General features: G+C 43.0%; 1 protein-coding gene and 1 pseudogene across 1 annotated transcript in view; one reads left to right on the top strand and one right to left on the bottom strand.

Moving 5' to 3' along the window:
* The window catches only part of LRRK1 (leucine-rich repeat kinase 1), a 130,627-nt gene that overhangs the window by 45,504 nt on the left and 62,948 nt on the right, over positions 1-22,175 (top strand). The window contains 3 exon segments of the mRNA XM_010845812.1: positions 261-432; positions 5,730-5,909; positions 6,324-6,472. Of these exon segments, the coding sequence (XP_010844114.1) occupies positions 261-432; positions 5,730-5,909; positions 6,324-6,472 (501 nt within the window).
* Positions 11,344-22,021, bottom strand: LOC104992844 (annotated as a pseudogene).

Genomic DNA, 22,175 nt, shown 5'->3' with positions numbered 1-22,175 from the left:
CTTAGGGTCGCAAAGAGTCAGACACGACTGAGAAACTGAATGAACTTTGAAATCACATATGATTTTATATTTTCAGCACATCTCACTTTGCATGAGCCATGTTTCAAGCCTTAACAGCCACACGTGACTGGTCCTGCCGTCCTGGGCAGCACAGCCCCAGACTTGCCCGTGGGCTTGGTGAGCCTTTAGAGTCGATTCTCTTGGCAGTTCCCAACAGCACTCTTCGTGCTGATGTCTTGTCCCTGCTCTGTTTTGACCAGGGCCAGCTCCTGAGTATCTCTGCAGCCCATGGTGACCTGGAGACCGTCCGGTATCTTCTCACTGAGAGGCTGGTAGAGCTACCGACGGAGCCCACTGACGACAACCCTGCCGTGGTGGCAGCACAGTTTGGGCACACTGATGTCGTTCAGGAGCTACTCGAGTCTTTGCCAGGTAAAGAGGCTTTGCTTCCCTGGTGGCTCAGACAGTAAAGCACCCACCTGCAGTGCGGGAGACTTGAGTTTGATCCCTGGGGTGGGAAGATCCCCTGGAGAAAGAAATGGCTACCACTCCAGTACTCTAGCCTGGAAAATCCCATGGACAGAGGAGCCTGGTGGGCTACCGTCCATGGGGTTGCAAAGAGTCGGACACGACTGAGCCACTTCACTCATTTTGCCAGGTAAGTCCCAGGGTGTGGGTTCTTCACCCCTGCTCAGGGACCCTCTTTTTGAAAAAATACTTATTTCCTCATTTGTTTGGCTTCATTGAGCCTTGGTTGTGGCATGAAGGATCCCTGTCGCTGCACACAAGCTTCTACCCAGTTGTGGCACACCTGCTCAGCTGCCCTACAGCATGTGGAGTTAGTTCTCCAACCAGGGATTGAACCAGCATCCTCTGCATTGGAAGGCAGATTCTTAACCACTGTACTACCAGGGAAGTCCTTCAGGGACCCTCTTTTCCTAGGAACCAGACAGACATTGGGGGTGGGGTGCTTCACTCCAAAATGTTTATGTCCTCACACTGTTTACCAATCCAGATCCAGAAATCTGGGGGTATTCTTTAAAGCAGTTTTAGGTTTAAAGAAAAGTTGTTGAGCAAGTACCAAGAATTCTCATATACCACCCTCTACAGTTTCCCTATTATTGATGTTTTGTATGAGAATGGTACAGTTGTTAAGATTGATGAACGAACCGATATTGATGTGTTATTACTAACGTGAGCGCACAGTTTGCACTCGGGTTGTATATTCTATGACTGTTAACAAATGTGTAATGACGTATATGGACCATTACTGTATCACGCAGAATAATTTCACTGCCCTCCTGTTCCACCTGTTCATCTCTTTCTCAGCTCCTGGCAACCACTGGTCTCTTTACTGTCTTCATCAGTTCGGTTCGGTTCAGTTCATTTCAGTCGCTCAGTCATATCTGACTCTTTGTGACCCCATGAATCGCAGCACACCAGGCCTCCCTGTCCATCACCATCTCCCGGAGTTCACTCAAACTCACGTCCATTGAGTTGGTGATGCCATCCAGCCATCTCATCCTCTGTCATCCCCTTCTCCTCCTGCCCCAATCCCTCCCAGCATCAGAGTCTTTTCCAATGAGTCAACTCTTCGCATGAGGTGGCCAAAGTATTGGAGTTTCAGCTTTAGCATCATTCCTTCCAAAGAAATCCCAGGGCTGATCTCCTTCAGAAGGGACTGGTTGGATCTCCTTGCAGTCCATGGGACTCAAGAGTCTTCTCCAACACCACAGTTCAAAAGCATCAATTCTTCAGTGCTCAGCTTTCTTCAGAGACCAACTCTCACATCCATACATGACCACTGGAAAAACCATAGTCTTGACAAGACGGACCTTTGTTGGCAAAGTAATGTCTCTGCTTTTGAAAATGCTATCTAGGTTGCTCATAACTTTCCTTCCAAGGAGTAAGCATCTTTTAATTTCATGGCTGCAATCACCATCTGCAGTGATTTTAGAGCCCAAAACTATGCCTTTTCCAGAATGACATATAGTTGGGTTCATATGGTATGTAGCCTTTTCAGATAGACTGCTTCACTTAGCAGTATGCATTCCAGTTTCCTCCATGTCTTTTCATGACTTGAGAGCTCATACACACACACACACACACACACACACACACACACACACCACACGTATTTTATCACTGAATAATATTACATTGTCTGGATGTTCCTTGCTATGTTGCTTTCTTAATAACAAGTAATTTTTTCTCTGGTAGACTCAGAAATCCTGGTCTCCTTTGGTTTCCTATAATGGCCTTGGATCTGTTACAGTTATTGCTACAGCTATAGGCTGAGGCATTGTCTTAGCAGTGGTCTTTGGGAGTTAGAATGTTGCAAGGGAGTCGGGCCAGCTTCATGGGTATGTGACAATGCAGTCTCACAGGGCCCCGTACTTAGAAGGGCCCCACACTTGGTTTGTGAGCATGCCTGCTAAGTCGCTTCAGTTGTGTCCAACTGTCTGCAGTCCTATGACTGTAGTCTGCCAGGCTCCTCTTTCCGTGGGATTCTCCAGGCAAGAATACTGGAGTGGGTTGCCATGCCCTCCTCCAGGGGATCTTCCCGACCCAGGGACCAAACCCATGTCTTTAAGGTCTCCTGCATTGGCAAACATATTCTTTACCACTAGCACCACCTGGGAAGCCCACTACACTCTGCATTACCCTCTTGAAATTTGTAATAGTTTTTAATCAAGGGACCCCATTTTAAGTTTTACATGGGACCCCACAAATTATGAAATGGCAGCCCACTCCAGGATCCTTGCCTGGAAAGTCCCACAGACAGAGGAGCCTGACGGGCATCAGGCTATGGGTTGCAACGGGTCGGACACAACTGAGCAACTAACACACATACACACACACACACACATACACACCACAAACTATGCAGTAGTACTGTTAAGGGCTTCCCTGATAGTTCACTTGGTAAAGAATCTGCCTGCAATGCAGGAGACCCCAGTTTGATTCCTGAATCGGGAAGATCCCCTGGAGAAGGGATTGGCTACCCACGCCAGTATTCTTGGGCTTCCCTTATAGCTCAGCTGGTAAAGAATCTGCCTGCAATGCGGGAGACCTGGGTTCAATCCCTGGGTTGGGAAGATCTCCTGGAGAAGGGAAAGGCTACCCACTCCAGTATTCTGGCCTGGAGAATTCCATGGGCTGTATAGTCCATGGGGTTGCAAAGAGTCAGACACGACTGAATGACTTTCACTTTTCTTTTTTTTTTTTTCACTGTTAAGGGAGTGTCTGACTGTGTCCTTTGAGGTAGCTTTGTGCTCAGATTTGGTTCCAAGCTGGCATGCCCTCATACGCCTGGAGGAAGAATGAGTTTTTGAACAGAAATCAGGGCACTGTTAGGGCCCATAGACACAGATTGGGTCAAGCAAGGTATAGGAAGACAGAGAGGAGCCCCTGAGGTGCCAGTGACTGATTCTTTCTCCTCAGGAATCCCCAAGAGTAGCTCTGTTCTTGCCCCAAAGAGTCTATGCCAGCTGACTCACTCGTTGGACAGCTTACATTTATTGAGCATTTGCCAAGTACTGGACACACTACAGAACCTGAAAGACACAGAGGCTTTTTAAAAAGGTGGTCCCAGCCCTTTAGTAGCTCCTGGTACAGCAGAGGAAATTGAGGCAGAAAAGAGTAACTGTGTGGTGTAACCATGCAGAGGTTGAAATGTCTACACAGTCGTTTGTGACCACACATCAGGGGATGGTCTTGTTTGCGTGCAGGCTGAGGTCTTCAGAAGGAGTTGACATCTCAACTGGGCTTTGCAGACTGAGTAGGGTTTACTTGGCAGACAAGCAAGGGAAGAGCCTGGTTTGCCTGCTTTGCAGAGCAGGGAGCTTGGCTGGACCTGAGTATGTTGGAGCTGGGCATGGTTTTCAGCAGCTCCCGGGGTGTCCTGTCTTTAATTCAACTTGGGACAGAGCTAGTGGGACTGAAAGAGTTCAGGGCACTGTGCTGAGCCCTGTTGGGATGCAGAGATGGGCAGAACAGTGTCTGGTCCTCTGGGGGTTCCCAGCCTGAAGGGAGGGTGGCCCTTGTCAGGAGTAAGGTAAGATAAGAGGCAGCTGGAGAACAAGGGTGGGTCCAAGAAGAGGAGGGAGGAGAGGTCCATGGTGGGCGGGTACATCACTGTGTAATTATGAACATCATTCGAAGGACATCGTTTGTAATTTCTGTAACCAGAAATTACAGCAGGGCTGACGAGAGAGAGGAGGTGGAAAGATGGAAACCAAAATGGGGCTCTTTGAGCTGGATTTGGGCCTCAAAGAATACACACAGGGGTTTGTATGGTTAAGATAGTACCCTTTGGTTGCGGGTAAAGCAGAACTTAGGGCTTGACTTTGCCATTTACCAACTGTCGGAGCTTCAGCAAGTTCCCCACTGTCCCTGAGCTTTGGTCTCCTCATATTAAAATGATGACTGTGAAATACAGGGCCTGCCTCCTGAGACTGACGCACTCCATCCTCAGCAGAAGTTAGCAGCATGACAACCGCAATTCTCACAGCTGGATATCTGGTTGTAACTGAGTTAGGGGTAATTTGTTTTCTGCTCATGTACCTCCTCCTTTGAATTGTTCATTTTAGTCATCAATTAAGGGCAAAGAAGGGATATTTATTTAGCACCTGCTGCACCCCAAACATGATGCCAGGTACCTTGTGTACTGGGTTTTAATTCTTGCCTTCTCTACCTCACCCCATTTCCTGGTCAATTTCCTATGACACAGAGAGAGGCACTCTCTCCAGGCCCCAGAGCACTTTGGTTCCTGAGAACTCTCCACCTCTGGAAATGAGTGTTATGATGCAATTGGGAAGTGTCCACGTGGGGGATGAGATCATTTTTCCATGGCAGCCAGATCCAAAAGACCTTGCATTACTTTGAACTTGAAGATACTGTGGCATTTCAGCCTATGCTGTCCCTGTTCCTTCAGTGTGTTATTTCATCCTGGAATTAAGTAGGCAGTTCTTTTAGGGAGCAGTTCTCTTAAGTTTTGGGCTGATCTGTTTCTTCACCAAAGTGTTTTTTAACTTATGAAAGTGGTATATTTATATTAGAGATAATTCGGGAAAGCAGAAAGTGTTATTACTCTAAGAACATAATGACATACCACAATGAGTTATATCAGGCACTTGTCAGATGTTGTGACAGTTTATTGAATCAAGTACTTGACATACACAATGTCATTTAATCCTCACATTAAACTTGGAAGGCAGGGTGTTCCTCTTCCCGTTTTACTTATGGGTAAACTGAGCCACAGAGAGGATAAGAAATTTGCCCCAGATGACACAGCAGAAATATTTTAATCCTAAGTCACCTGTCTCCAAAACCTGTGTCCCTGTGTGTGACGCTGCTCCAGGGCTGCAGTCAGGGCTGGGGATGAGGCGGAGAGTAAGGGCATCTCACCGTCCTACCATCTGGAGAGAATTCTGCAGCTGTGAGAGTAGGTAGTTCTAACTAGTCTTACTTCCACACACACATTTTTCATCACGATCTCACTGCATGTGCTGTCCTGAATGCTTCTTTCCCCAGCGGGTGTTATTTGACGGGCAGGTGGGTTTATAGTGATGTGGGGAAATGTCATATGCAGTTCAGGGGGGCTGTTCCATAGACACTGTCAACTGGACATAAGCGACTTTCAGCGGGAAACAGGGCCGTGGCTGGAGGGGATTTCAGAGCAGCAACAACTGTCCCTTCAGCCACACTCTGTCCCGTCATCCGTGCAGGTCCCTGCAGCCCCCAGCGGCTCTTGAACTGGATGCTGGCCTTGGCCTGCCAGCAGGGGCACCTGGCAGTGGTGAAGCTCCTGGTCCTGACCTACGGGGCCGACCCGGAGAGCTACGCAGTCAGGAAGAACGAGTTCCCTGTCATCGTACGCCTGCCGCTGTACGCGGCCATCAAGTCAGGTGGGTCCCAGTCAGCCTCCTGCGAGAGCCTTTGTCCTGTAGAGACGCGGGCCCGCCCGTCACACTCGCCTTTGGCTCTCCGGTGGCCTGCGTGGAGTTTCGCAGCTCTGTTCTTGGCTTCTTCTTCAAAAGATCTGCGTCCTCCTTCCTTCTGCCGACTCCCTCCTGCGAGGGGATTTCAGTGCCAGGGACCAACCACGGCAGATGCGACTCTCCTCGGAGGTGCTGCAGAGGGCAAGGCCCCACACAAGTGCTCTCACTGACAGGCACCTGTGGAGGCAAGGGAGGCAACAGAGACGTTCAGCAGTTTCACGCCCTTCTCATTTTCGTTTCACGTGCGTGTCTGGCCTTTTGGACAACCGTGACACGCTCTGTGTCCCGAATGCCCTGAGCACTCTGCTTTCTGTCCTGTAGGGAATGAAGATATTGCCATCTTCCTGATTCGGCATGGAGCCTTTTTCTGCTCCTACATTTTACTGGACAGTCCTGACCCCAGCAAACATCTCCTCAGGAAGTATTTTGTTGAAGCAAGCGCCTTGCCCAGCAGTTGTCCGGGAAAAATGGTGAGTAGTCTTTGTCTGTGGATGGATGGATAAGGAAGAGGTGGTGTTTACATACAGCAGACGATTCTTCAACCACGAGAAAGAAGGACATGGTTCCATCTGTAACAACGTGGATGGCCTTTGAGGACATTATGCCAAGTGAAAGAAGTCAGACAGAGAAAGATAAGCACTGTATGTTTTTACTTATAGGTGGAAACTAAAAAAGCCAAACTGTGGAAACAGTAGGACAAGGCCTGAGGGGTGGGGCACATGGGAAGATGTTGGTCATATAGCTGGAGTGTTGGTCACTTCAGCCGTATGATAAATAAGCCCGGAGATCTAATGTGTAGCACTGTGATTGCAGCTAATAACACTGTATTATATACATGAAAGTTTCTAAGAGAATAAATCTTAAATGTTCTCACCACAAAAAGAAATAGTAATTAAGTGGCATGGTACAGGTGTTAGCTAAGGCTACAGTAGTAATCGTTGTACAATATATAAATGTATTAGATCAACATGTCATAACTTACACAATGTCATATATCAATTATAGCTCAATAAAACTGGGAAAAAACACATATGGGGAGTAGTTCCAGTTAGTTTACCATTTTAATAACAAAAATAGGATTGCATTATTTACATTATCTTCAATTTGGCTTTTTAAATTGAGCACTCCATCACTGACTCCCCCTCGTTCAGTCAATGTAGCTGTATCTCATTCTTTTTGATATGTGCCTTAAATCTAGAGTGAATGTAGCTTAGTTGATTCAGCCCTTTTCCTGGTGGTGGACATTTGGATTATTTCTGGGTTTTGCCCTTGTGATATAGCCTGATTTCTAGGGTAATTCTTATGTAGATCAAAGTCCTGAAAGTGGACTGCTTTGGAATCACTTCCCCAAATGCTGTGGTGACTCAACACTCTCACCAGTGTGACATGGGGATTTCTATTCCCCACACCCTGGCCAGCACTGGATGTCCAGGGGCATTTTAATTTTCATCACTCTCATGGGTAAAAATAGAATCTTCTTGTTTTAATGTCCACATTTCATATCTTAATAATGTTGAGCATCTTTGCATATCCTCATAAATTATTTGTGTCTCCTCTTATGTGAGTTGCCTGTTACAGTTTATTATTTTTCTCAAGGATTACTCACCTTTTCCTTCTAATTTTGAAGCATCTTATTGATATTAGAGATTTTAAGCCTTTTTTGTTTATCATAGATGTTACCAATATTTTTCCCAATCCATTATCTGTCTTTTGTCTGTTATCTTTTGAGATAACAAAGATATGTGAATATATAATCAAATATGCCTGTCTTTTCCTTTATGGCATTTAGGTTATATAAGAAAGTCATTTCCCCCTCACTTTTATGTAAATATTCTCCTAGAGTCTTTTATACATTTTGACTCTTTTATTTTTTACATTTTAGGTCTTAGTTTTCCTGGTATTTCTTTGTGTATGTGGTTTGAGGGAGGGAATCTAACTTTCCTTTTTTCAAATATTCCAGCACAATTTTTAAAGTAAACTTTGATTTTCCTTCGGGATTAAAATGTCACCATTGCCATTTCTTCCAATATATACTTATATACATTTTGGGATTCTCTGCACTGGTCTACTAGCCTTTAAATCTATTTCTGTTCAAATGCCACGCTGTTTTGATTACAGGCATTTTATTTAAACCTTACGACTGGTTAATGCAAGTTTTCTACTCCTTATTTGCTTTTTTCAAAAATACCCTAACTGTTGTCAGACATTTGTTTTTTCCCTTTTGTGCATTTCCCCCGGTAACTTCCATGGTGACTTGTGCTGCATTTAGGTCCTTTAACAGGATTTTATAGTTTTCCTGATAAAGGTTTCCTGAACCTATTTTGTTTATTTTTTATTGTTTTTGCCATTGTTTGAATGGAATGTATATCATTCTTTCCCATGTCCAACTTAGCATTGCTGATATGAAGGAAAGCTCTTCTATTTATTTGTTTTACCCAATCCGCTTACCAACTTCTCTTATTAATTTTAATAGTTTTCAGAGAAGTTCCTCAAAACGTTTAGGTATGTATCAAGTTATCTGCAAATTCAAAGCAGGTTTGTCTTGTCTTTTCTAATATTTATTTAACTTTATTTCATGGCTTATTATGTTATTAGCAGAAATGTCAAAAGTTGAATCATCTGAAAAGAGCAGATGTGTCTCTCTTGTTCCTGATTTTAAAGGTCTTGGCATCAGCATTTTTGGTAAATAGACTATTGCTATATATTTAGGTAGTTTCCATGTATTCCTCTGTGCTTAGGTTTTTATTAAGAAAAGTTGCTGAATTTTATTGGATCTATATTAGCAGCTGTGGATATACTCACATAGTTTTTCTACTTTAATTTGCCGTTCTAATGAATGATTGTAGGTGTTGACCCAATATTGAAATTTGTAATAAATGTTAATTGGTGTTATTATGGATGGATTTGACCTATTGATATTTTATTTACAGTGTTTGCTTCTATATTTATAGGTAATTGATCTATACTTTTCTATTTCTATTGTCTTTGAGATTTTGGTATGAGACAATGTTAGCTTTACAGAATGACTTGGAGAACTTTCCATTGTATTACAGTCTGGAGAAGTTTCATAGGAATTATTTATTGCTAATGGTTTATTAGATAAAGCAGGTCTTTGTTTTCAGACATCTTTTGAAATCATTGGTCAGTTCAGGTTCTCTGCTTTTGCTTATGTGCAGTTCAAGAGGTTATATTTTGGTAGAAAATCATCTATTTCCTTTAGAGTTTTGAATTTGCCATCATAGTATGTTACATTTACCTTTTTCAGTAATTATTTTCTTCTATGTCTGTAGTTATATTTCCATTCATGATATTGATTTATAATGTTGAACAGTTTTACTTTTTCTCTTTTAAATTTAATCAGGCTAGTCAGGGTTTTATATATTCTAGAGGTCCTCAAGGAACCACTAGATTTTATTTATTTTTCATGATTTATTTTGTTTGTTCCTTCATTCACTTTGGCTTTTCTCTGTACTGAAACCGTCTTGACATCATCTCTGAATATTTGGTTGATGGGCTCTGGTGGGAGGCTTCCTGGCTGTGCTCTAATCTGGGCTCCAGGCCTCACTGCTCTAGGACCTCCATCTGGTTCCTTACATCTCTTAGTCTTGGCTTCCTCATCTACTGATTTTTATCTAGTTCTTCATATAGTTCTGAAAGTTTTTCATTTGTACTCCTGGTTTATGGCTTTATAACCCATTTGGACCTATTCATTATGTCAAATATCTGCCTTAACCCCGTCAAAGCTTCTCTCCTTAAAATTGGGTTTGTCTGCTCTGCACATGGCCACACTTCTCTTTTTTCCTTTGCATCCACCTTGTATAAGCTTTCCAAGCCTTTATATTCAGTTTTTTCTTTGTCTTAGGTGTATTTCTTATAAACAGCACTGTGGTTTTTTCACTTTAAATTATAATGATATTTTATTTTGCATAGTCACAGTATTTGACACTTCAAAAACAGATATACCACTGATAAATTACAAAAATGGATATACTTGTCAAAGTTACAACAGACATAATGTTTAGCTGAGAATCACTCCAATAGCATAAGGCTCTAAAGGTGCCGGATAAACCAATACTTGTTTGGAATAAGATATGCAACTTTCTTAATGATGGGCTTACAGAAGAGGTCCTGGTTCCATGTGGTCAAGGTTACAGTCATAAAACGTAAAGTTTTAGCACAATCGTGCTTCAGACTAAATTTTAAATAGTTATGATAGCTTACACAATATGTGATGGACTGCTGCTGCTGCTATTGCTGCTAAGTTGCTGCAGTCGCGTCCGACTCTGTGCAACCCCATGGACTGCAGCCTACTAGGCTCCTCCGTCCCTGGGATTCTCCAGGCAAGAACACTGGAGTGGGGTGCCATTTCCTTCTCCAGGTGATGGACTGCCTTCTGCAAAAAATTACAATTTGAAGACTTCTTTCAGGCGTTACCAGTATCCAATATGTGTACATTCTAAATAATTCTGAAAAGAGCAAACTTAATAGTTTCTGATATTCACATCTGACACCTCAAGTTTTATGACTGGCAAGTCTTAATGCTCCTGGACTTTGGGGTTTACAAGGCAGCAATATTTTAAATTTGTTTATGTAGGATGTGGGGAAAATTAGAATCAAATGGGCATACATTTCTTGACTATATAGTGCCATTAGCCCTCAATTAACTCTGTAGGGAATGGTTAAGCATCAAAAGCTAAAGCAATAGTTTTTTATGTTAAAATGTAAATAGCAGTTACTCCATACTAGTAACACTTGAAAGTTACTAAACTAAGTATTTCCCCTGTAGAGATAACACACAGAAATGAGCTACCAGAACAGAAACAAATTATCAAAAATGCTAATTACCTAAATGGATCCATGTCCACCCTTTGTGTCTATTTCATACATTCTTCCCACCCAGCCCACTCCAAAAAAACTTTAAGATTATTACATTCCAAAGTAACCTATTCCTGAAATATTTTTCAAGAGACAAACCTCCCTACAGTGTGAGTGAGTGAGTGAGTGAAGTCGCTCAGTCGTGTCCGACTCTTTGCGACCCCGTGGACTGTAGCCCACAAGGCTGCTCTGTCCATGGGATTCTCCAGGCAAGGATACCAGAGTGGGTTGCCATTTCCCCTACAGTGTATAAGCTACTTAAGTCTACACACCCTAGGATGATGCACTTCGATTGTCCTAGCTCTATAATTTGGGAATCTGCTCAGGTTTAATCTCCTTTTAGAACCTTTCCAAATAAACATAATTAGAATTTGTGATACTTAAATTCAAAGACAGTACAGATTATGTGACACCTTTTTTTTTTTTTTGATTAAATTAAAACCACAGGATTCTGTGTGGCTAAAAACTAAATCTGAATTACTCATGTCTGGTGTTATGTAAATATATTTTAAAGTTCATTTTGTTGGACTTCTTTAACTACTTCAGGTTCTACAGGGCTCTTCTGAACATTTGCCACTGCAAACTTTATCCCCTGGGTTAATCCATCTTGGGTAATATTAGCAACCTGTTCTGTGAAACTTCAAACCTTTCCAAAGGGAGAGACTGCCCTATTGCTACAGCTCTCTGAAGGAGAAAGAGTTACATGAAGCCCTGTCTCAAGTTCAAGCATGCTGGATTTGGAGCCGGTGGTCTTTTGAGATACAACTGAATGCCCTAGTTCAACTGACACAAACTGTGGGCCTGTTGCAGAAAAAGACACATCTAATTGAGATGGTGGAGAAGGTATCTGTTTCCATTGATTCAATTGAATTTCTTCATGAGAAACTTGATTAGTCATTTGATTTCCTTTCTTCCTATCCTGCTGAGAAACGGATCTGGTTTCTGATAGCTTGGTCATTTTGTTTTGTGCATCTTGAACAAATCTGTGGCAGCAAATATCCACAGGCTTGGCAAAGCCAGTCAACGTGTATATGATGTCAGCAGAAGGACTTTTCTTCAAAGAAGACTCATGGCCTTTTCCAAGCCCACGTTCATGAGCAATAGTAACCTCTGAAGGAACATGAATGCTAATATCAGTGCTTCTAGTAAACTAAGATCTTCTGCCTAATTGAGGTGCTGAAGCAATAATACCACAATTAGGAAGAAATAGTCTGCTGTCCCTACACTCTCTGAAGAGTTAGCTAGCTGCCTGTCTTCATCAGACTTAGAATTTGTATGGAATTCATCAGAGTGGTATGAGTCATTATCTGAAGACATTTCTCCATCTGACTCTGCCTGGGCTTTATTATCCATCACACTTGTATTTTCCATGGTTTCAAGACAACTATCTGATTTGTAAAGATTTACTTTTAAGTTTGGTTTTAGAAAGTTAACTTTCATTTCAGAGTTTGTAAGATTTCTGAACTTTCATAGATTACCAGTATTTACAATGAATTTGGTCTGTATCACTTTTTTATTTAGAGATGAAAATTTACTCATTAAAAACTTTTCACCTGGGCCAAAGAGCCTTAGTTTTGAGAACTGATGCCAATGATGTCTTTGTGAGGTTTACTGATTTTTCTCTCAAGCTTTCTCTCTATTATAGGTACATCTAATCTCATGGCTTGCTTGGTGATCTGCAGCATCTCTGCAATGCACTGAAGGGTATCTTTTCCATCCTCTTCTGGATTGTGCATTACAGCTCTCAGTGTGTGATAACAGCCACTTGCTTCTGTATATCTTCAGTGCCATCTCATGCAGGACAAATTTGGCTAACCAAAGAGTGGGTTCAGGACCTATTTCTATTTTTCCCAGATCTACCAGACTTAGTTGTTGATACTGGTTTACTTTGTCAACTTTCGTCATCGTAACAGGCCACGAAGTAGATGGTTAGAAAGCAGTAATGTAGCATCAGTGAGGATGTGCTCTTAAAACTGTCTCTTGAGCCAAGCCATAAAAATTATGTCATGACATGTAATTTGAAATAAATTCTACACCTACTAATTAGTGTTACTTCATCCTAGCTTCTATTTTGACACTAATATTTACATCTGTCAAACATGATCTTAGTCAAAAGCATCAAGTCCAGAAGGAAAAGCACTTGGCATATAACAGGCAGTTGAGAAAAATGTCTGCCCTTCCCCCACCCACACATTTTACCAAAGTATAAGCTTCAGTAAATGGAGAAGGCAATGGCACCCCACTCCAGTACTCTTGCCTGGAAAATCCCATGGACAGAGGAGCCTGGTAGGCTGCAGTCCATGGGGTTGCTAAGAGTCAGACACGACTGAGCAACTTCACTTTCACTTTTCACTTTCATGCACTGGAGAAGGAAATGGCAACCCACTCCAGGAGAATCCCAGGGAGGGGGAGCCTGGTGGGCTGCCCTCTATGGGGTCGCACAGAGTCAGACACGGCTGAAGCGACTTAGCAGCAAGCTTCAGTAAATACTTAATTTTCCTCTCCACCACCCTCCACCCAACTTAAACAGAAAAAAACAAAAATGACAACAGGAAAAAAACCCAGACCTTTTTCAAAAAAAAGACAAGAACAGAAAGGAAAGCTCTTTGGGTGCTTCCCCTCCCCCACGCCTGGAGGAAGGGCAGCCAGTCAGATACCCCTCCTTCCACGATGCCTCCAGCCCCTCAAGCAGCCCCACCCCCGCAACGGTCATCAGGCTACACGAACAGGAGGCTTTAGAAAAGCAGTGATTTACAGAGCAAATACAGCCTTACAGAAACTTTAACCTGCGCAAAGGAGAAGGATCTGGAAAGTCACTGCCAGGTTGCCGCTTCAGGCTTGGCCCTGAGGCTGGGCGGGGAGGAGCCCCGAGGCGTGTGCGGCTAGTCAGTGCCGCCTGTTCTGTCAGTCGTTACTGCACAGTCAGAGCAGTCTGCACCAAACCCAGTGCCTGTAGTGACTGCCTGTATTTTCAGTTTTGTCTTTGTCTTTGGTGTATTTCTTATAAACAGCAATGAGTTTTTAATCCCAACTGAGAGTATGTCTTTTGAAAGAGGAACACACCTAATTCACATTTTTGCAGGACCTGTCATATTGGTTTATGCCTTCCATCTTTTGGATTATGCATGTGTGCTAAGTCCCTTCAATCATGGCTGACTCCTTGTAAACCTAGGGACTATAGCCCGCCGGGCTCCTTTGTCCGTGGAATTCTCCAGGCAAGAATACTGGAGTGAATTGCCATGCCCTTCTCCAGGGTATCTTCCCGACTCAGGGATTGAACCCTTGTTTCTTACATCTCCTGCATAGACAGGTGGGTTCTTTACCACTAGCACCACCTGGGAAGCCCCTTTTTGATTACATACATTTCTATTTCTTTTCTATTTCGCTGAAGTCCTTGACTATGTGGGTCACAGCAAACTGTGGAAAATTCTTGAAGAGAAGGGAGTACTAGACCACCTTACCTGCCTCCTGAGAAATCTGTATGCAGGTCACAAAGCAGTAGTTAGAAACGGACATGGAACAATGGACTGGTTCAAAATTGGGAAAGGAGTATGACAAGGCTGTATATTGTTGCTCTGCTTATTTAACATATACAGAGTACATCATTCAAAATGCTGGGCTGGATGTAGCTCAAGCTAGAATCAGGACTGCTGGAGGAAATATCAATAACCTCAGATATGCAGATGATACTGCTCTAATGGCAGAAAGTGAAGAGGAACTAAAGAACCTCTTCAGTTTAGTTCAGTTCAGTCGCTCAGTTGTGTCCGACTCTTTGCGACCCCATGAATCAAAGCACGCCAGGCCTCCCTGTCCATCACCAACTCCCAGAGTTCACTCAGACTCACGTTCATTGAGTCAGTGATGCCATCCAGCCATCTCATCCTCTGTCGTCCCCTTCTCCTCCTGCCCCCAATCCCTCCCAGCATCAGAGTCTTTTCCAATGAGTCAACTCTTTGCATGAGGTGGCCAAAATACTGGAGTTTCAGCTACAGCATCATTCCCTCCAAAGAAATCCCAGGGCTGAATGAAGGTGAAAGATAAGAGTTAAAAAGCTGGCTTGAAACCCAGCATTCAAAAATCGAAGATCATGGCATCCAGTCCCATCACTTCATGGCAAATAGAAGAGGAAAAAGTGGAAACAGTGACAGACTTTGTTTTCCTGGGCTCAGAAATCATTGTGGACATTGACTGCAGCCATGAAATTAAAAGATGCTTGCTCCTTGGAAGGAAAGCTATGACAACTCTAGACAGTGTATTAAAAAGCAGAGATATCAGTTCTGGTTCAAGATGGTAGAGTAGAAGGATGTGCGCTTATCTCCTCCGATAAAAGCACCAAAATTGCAACCAACTTTTGAACAACCATCAACAGGAGGTCACTGGAACCCACCAAAAAAGGATACCCCATGTCCAAAGACAAAGAAGAAGCCACACCAAGATGGTAGAAGGGACACAAATATGTTAAAATCAAACCCCATACCTGCTGAATGGGTGATCCACAAACTGGAGAACAATAACACCAAAGTTCTCCCACTGCTGTCAAGGTTCTAAGCCCTGTGTCAGGCTTCCCAGACTGGGGATCCAACAAAGGGACTGGGAATCCCTATGAAATATGACCTTGAAGGCCAGTGGGACTTGACTGCAGGATTTCCATAGAACTGGGGGAAACAGAGACTCCAGTCTTGGAGGGCAAAATAAAATCTTGCATGCACCCAGACCCAGAAGAAAGGAGAAATGACCCATACAGGAGGCTGGACCAAAACTACCTGCTGGGGTGGGGTGTCTCCTAGGTCAGGAGGGGTTCACCACAGGGACAAGGGCACTGCAGCAGCAGTCCTGGAAGGTCCCCCTTGAAGTAAACACTCTTGGAGGTCCCCATTAACTCTGCTATAGACTTTGTAGACCCCAGGGCTGGGTCACCAGGCCAAACAACTATCAGGGATGGTGGTCAGCTCCATCCATCAGCAGATAATTGGATTAAAGCTTTACTGTGCAAGGCCTTGCCCACCAGAGCAAGACCTAGTTTTTCCCACCCTGGCCCTCCCATCAAGAAGCCGACAGAAGCCTCTTAGATTCATCTACCAGAGGGCAGACAGAAGAAACAAGAAGAACCACAGTCCCAGAGCAGCTAGAATAAAAACCACCTTACAGAAAGTTAATCAGGATGAAATAGCATAGAATGATTATGTCCCAGATGAAGGGACAATATAACCCACCCCCCAAAAAAAAAGCAACTAACTGAAGTGGAGATATGCAGCCATTCAGACAAAGAATTCAGAATAATGATAGTGAAGGTTATCCAGATCTCAGAAACAGAATGAAGAAAGACGCAAGAAGTGTTTGCCAAAGAGCTAGAAGAGCTAAAGAACATACAAAGATGAGCTAGAAGGAATCAATGGCAGAATAACTGAGGCAGAAGAACAGTTAAGTGACCTGGAGGACAGAACGGTGGAAATCACTGCTGCAGAACAAAATATAGGAGAAAGAATGAAAGAGAATGAAGACAGCGTAACAGACCTCTGAAAGTGTTACGTGTTAGTCGCTAAGTTGTGTCCAACTCTTTGCGATCACAAGGACTATTGCCCACCCATAGCTGAAGAAAACTTCCTGAACATGGGAAAGGAAATAGTCAGCCAAGTCCAGGAAGCACAGAGTCCCAGGAAAGAGAAACCCAAGGAAGAACACACTGAGAAACGTGGTAATCAAGCTGACAAAAATTAAAGATGAACATAAAACATTAAAAGCAACAAAGAGAAAATGACAAATAGCATACAAGGGAACTCCCATCAGGTTATCAGTTGATTTCTCAACAGAAACTCTACAAGCCAGAAGGGAATGGCACGATACATTTAAAGTGATGAAAGGGAAGAACCTGCAACCAAGAAAGACTACCCAGCAAGACTCTCCTTCAGATTTGATGGAGAAATCTAAAGTTTTACAGACAAGCAAAATTGAAGAGAATTCAGCAACACCAAACCAACTTTACAACAAATGCTAAAAGAACTTCCCTAGGCAGAAAGCACAGGAGAGGGAAAAGACCTACAGAAAATAAGCCCAGAACAATTAAGAAAATGGTAATAGGATCATTCATATCGATAATTACCTTAAATGGAAATGGATTAAATGTACCAACCAAAAGACATAGACTGGCTGAGCGGATGGAAATATACATGTGTGCACTTCTGCTGACCACAGCACTCTCCTTGACCGCCCCCCCACTGCCAAATTGTGTGTGATTATTTTATAATCATGTTAGTCATGTTCCCATTATGGCATGCAGTTATAATTATCTTTTACTTTTCGTCTGGCTATTGATTGTGAAACTGATAAACATCTTTTACTATTGTGATTATGTAACTATTATTCATTAAATACCATTGTATCATGATTGGTCAACAGAAAAGTAATAGAATTTTGTATCACCAAAATTACCACTTAATAGCAAAACCTGTAATCTCTTTTTAAAACCCAGATTCATATCAGAATTTTCTTGGAATTTTTAAAAAAAATACAAAGGCCCAGGTATTGCTTTTTTCCTCCAGAGTGCCAGATATATCTCTAATGAGGAGCCATGTTTAAAAATGACTGGACTATGATGATCTTTTATGCAGTTTGTTTCACTTTTTCTATTTCATATTAAGTACTCCCATTTCATTTTATGTTTTCCAATTTCTCCATCTCTTTTTTTTTATGTTCTTTCTCAAGTCTTTATAAAGCATTGCAGAAAAACTTTTGTATACATATATATAAATTGTATGTATAATATATATATTTTAGGAAACATGAATTTTTGCCTAACTAAAAAATTTATGACATTTTGATTCCACTTGTTTGCCTTAGTATGACTAAAATGCTAGATTTCTAAGTTAAAATAGATATAGAACAAGAAACAAAGGTTTACTGTATAGCACAGGGAAATATACTTAGTATCTTATAATAACCTATAATGGAAAATAATCTCAAAAATAATATATGTGTATATGTATAAATGAGCCACCTTCCTGCGTACCTGAAACATTGTAAGTCAACTATTTTGTTGTTGTTCACTCAGTCATATCCGACTGTGCAACCCCATATATTGCAGTATGCCAGGCCTCCCTGTCTCCCACTATCTCCCAGAGTGTGCTCAAACCTATGTCCATTGAGTCAATGACGCCATCCAACCATCTCATCCTCTGCTGTCCCCTACTCCTCTGCCTTCAGTCTTTCCCAGCATCAGGGTCTTTTCCAGAGTCAGTTCTTCATATCAGGTGGCCAAGGTGTTGGAGCTTCAGCTTCAGGATCAGTCCTTCCAATGGCTATTCAGGATTGATTTCCTTTAGGATTGATGAGTTTGATCTCCTCACTGTCCACGGGATTCTCAAGAGTCTTCTCCAGCACCACAGTTCAAAAGCATCAATTCTTCAGCACTCAGCTTTCTTTATGGTCCAACTCTTACATCCATACATGACTAGCTTTGACCATATGGACGTTTGTCAACAAAGTGATGTCTCTGCTTTTTAATATTCTAATTTAAAATTCTAATCTTTTAATTTCATGGCTGCAGTCAATGTCCACAGTGATTTTGGAGCCCAAGAAAATAAAATCTGTCATTGTTTCCATTTTTTCCCCATCTATTTACCATGAAGTGATGGAACCAGATGCCATGATCTTAGTTTTTTTAATGTTGAGTTTTAAGCCAGCTTTTTCACTCTCCTCTTTCACCTTCATTAAGAGGCTCTTTAGTTCCTCTTCATTTTCTGCCATTAGGGCTTCCCTGATAGCTTAATTGGTAAAGAATCCGCTTGCAATGTAGGAGACCCCAGTTCGATTACTGGGTCAGGAAGCTCTGCTGGAGAAGGGATAAGCTACCCACTCCAGGATTCTTGGGCTTCCCTGGTGGTTCAGCTGGTAAAGAATTTGTCTGTAATGCAAGAGACCTGGGTTTAATCCCTGGGTTGGGAAGATCTTCTGGAGAAGGGAAGGGCTACCCACTCTAGTATTCTGGCCTGGAGAATTCCATGGACTGTATAGTCCATGGAGTAAAATAGACATGACTGAGTGACTTTCATTTTCACTTCACTTTCATTTGCATATCTGAGGTTATTGGTATTTCCTCCAGCAATCTTGATTTCAGCTTGTATATATGTGTATATGTGTATATATGTATAAATATATATATGTTTATATGTGTGTGTGTGTGTATATATATATTATATATATATAATAAAGAAAGAAAAAAAAGTACAGACATCACTTTGCTTACAAAAGTTCATATAGTCAAAGCTATGGTTTTTCCAGTAGTCATGTACAGATGTGAAAGTCAGACCATAAGGAAGGCTGAGTGCCAAACAATTGATGCTTTCAAATTGTGGTGCTGGAGAAGACTCTTGAGAATCCCTTTGACTACAAGGAAATCAAACCAGTCAGTCCTAAAGAAAATCAACCCTGAATATTCATTGGAAAGACTGATGCTGAAGCTGAAACTCCAATACTTTGGCCACCTGATGCAAAGAGCCCCCACTGCTGGGAAAGATTGAGGGCAGGAGAAGAAGGGTGTGGCAGAGGATAAAATGGTTAAACAGCATCACCGACTCATTGGACATAAATTTTAGCAAACTGGGAGATAGTGGAGGACGCAGGAGCCTGGTGTGCTACAGAGCACGGGGTCACAAAGAGTCAGACATGACTCAGCGACTGAACAGCAACATTTCCTTTTTACCTTTTTCTTTTCTTAGTATTTATTTACTTATTTATTTGGCTGCTTAGGGTCTTAGTTGTGACACAAGAGATCTTTGGTCCTTATTTGTGGCATGGGGGATCTAGTTCCTTGACCAGGAACCAAACCCAGGCCCTCTGCATTGGGAGCTCAGAGTCTTAGCTACTGGAGCACCAGGGATCCCTTTTTACCTTTTTCTAATCATTTCTGATTTGCGAGTTTCTAGAGAACACTGATATTCTGTTTTCCACACCTTCTTACCTGTCTGTACCTTGGCTAGTCTCAGTTATAAACAGAGGTAGTTATAGTATCTACCTTGGAAGCCAGCTGTGCACTTAGCCCAAGGCCTGGCACATAATAAGTCTCAATAAACACTAAACATCAGCTTCAGGTTGCAAAAGGAAATAATGATCATCTAACCCTTACATGTGTATAGTGTTTAGTGTTTTTCCTAGCACTTTCTTATCATATTTGAACCATATAACACTTCAGTAAGAACTGCAAGAAATAGAATTTGTTTACCAGATGGAAATATTGAGGTTTAGAGACATTCTGTTACTTGTCTGAGAACAGAAAATATTAAACAGGGATGCTGAGACCAGAATCTGAATCTTTGTAACTTGGGGATTTTCTCATTTCATGATCCCTGCAGTGTACCCCTCAGGTCTTTCATGTAGATCAGTGGTTCTTGCACTTTTCTGTAATTGGAGTCCCTGGTGGCTTTTAAAAATCACAATGTGCAGGCCACATTGTATACTAAATCCAAATCTGTAGGATGAGACCTGAATCAGTATTTTTTAGAAAGTTCCCAAGTGATTCTAAGATGCACCTGGTAACTTTCATTTTTTTGGTTTAAGGTTAAAAGCAGAAATGGTTGAGATCTGTGTCTGTGATATTTTCAACCAGTAATTCCTGCTAATTTGCCAGGGCAGGGATAGAGCATGCACGTGATTATTGCATTCTGTAAATGAGAACGCAAAGACAAGACGCAGTTGCTTTTCTTCTCCTTGGCTCTCTTGGGTAGCATAGGAAGAGAAAATGAAATTACAGTACAGCCTGAGTCATAAGGACTCTGTGCTTCCCCAAAGAGGGTGGTGTTTTTTAAATTATTATTATTCAAGTGAATTTCACACTCAAGTGCCTTGCATTAGGTGCATTTGGCTGCTCGGATCGCTGACCTATGACAGCACTTTCCTTCTGTGCTGCCAGCAGAAGAGAGGGGGTTAGTGTGTGGGGGGGGCCCAGCCTCAAGAATGATGACTCGGGAGCCAGAGGTAAGTGCCCTGACCTTCCCAGGTGTGCAGGGGGATTGAACTGGCATTTGGGGTTTAGAATATTGGACTAAGGCTTTGGCGTCAAAAGGGTACTTGGCTGCTATGTGTACACAGCCTGAAAACTCCCTGTCTTCCTGGCCATTCATGGCAGTGACCTTGCTAAAGCAGTCATCTTGTTTTCTTCTGTTTTTGTGCTTTGCCTTCCCCACCAGCCAGTTGGTATTTTTTAATGGAATTGCTGCCTCTGTGGAAGCCATGGCTGGTTGAGGTTCCCCACGCCTCTGTGTCAGGCCCAGCCTAGTTCTCAGGCTGCCAGAATCTATTTCTGCCGGCAATCAGGAAGGGCCGAGAAGCCCACATTGATTTTCCACTGTCAGCGGGCAGTTAAGGTTTTGATGGTGTTTGGAAAGGAAAGTCTAGGAGCCTGCATCACATGGTCTAGATGCATTTTTCAAAGAGCAAAAGTGAAGCCAAGTCAAATCTGACCAAAATCATTCCTAGCTCTGGCTCCCCGGTGCCCCTCTGGAAAGTCGCCCAAACCCTTGCCTGGATGTTTAATGAGCTGGCCTGTGTTCGTGGTGACCATTCTGTCAGTGTTTGCTTTGTTGCCATGAGAAATAACACTTTGGTGTTGGCATGGCCAGAAAGAAACAAATGCCAGGAGGCCAAGGCAGGGCCTGGACTTGGCACGGTGTTTGTCCCATTCAGCAGTGAGAAGCTGGAGGGCTTGCTGGTTTGAGTGCTGGAGTAAGTGGATTAGAACTGAATTTTTTTTAACTACCCAGTTGGGAACTTACTAATTTTCTTTAGAAGTCTCTAATAATGTCAGATCTGATAGTGAACCTAGAGAGGATCATTCATTGCACTTACTACACTGTTATTATTACTGCTGGCACTTTGGAGCAGCTCTGGCTTATGATGCACCCTGCACATTGCTGGTGGCCGGCCATCCAGATGCTGGTGTCTGTGCCCAAGCACAAAGGGCCTGGCTGCACTGGGGAGCTGAGGCCGCCCTTCTCAGGCATCAGGGCGGTCTGGAGGGTCCCAGGACGCACACGCGGGCGCTGGAAGGGGCACCCCCGCTGCAGGGCCAGCTGCTCAGCTCTGCTCCAGCCGCCGTGAACAGCTGACCGAGGGCCGCTGGTGCTGGGGGAGGTAAGGCTTCTGGGGCGCATCCTTGCCCCAGTTAGGCCTGGGGTTTGGTGTCAGGGTCTTACCCGAGAACTGTGAACTCTCCAGGGTATCTCTGCATTTGTACCGCGCGCCTTTTCGGCTCCTCGCAGCCTCCTTGGGCGGGGCGGGCGGTGTGGCCCGCCCAGCGGGTGCGCA

This window comes from Bison bison, unplaced genomic scaffold (genome assembly GCF_000754665.1).
Source record: "Bison bison bison isolate TAMUID 2011002044 unplaced genomic scaffold, Bison_UMD1.0 scf7180017864224, whole genome shotgun sequence".
NCBI classification, from domain to species: domain Eukaryota; kingdom Metazoa; phylum Chordata; class Mammalia; order Artiodactyla; family Bovidae; genus Bison; species Bison bison.
Note: the sequence above shows the minus strand (reverse complement) of the source record. Positions and strands in the feature narration are given on the sequence as shown.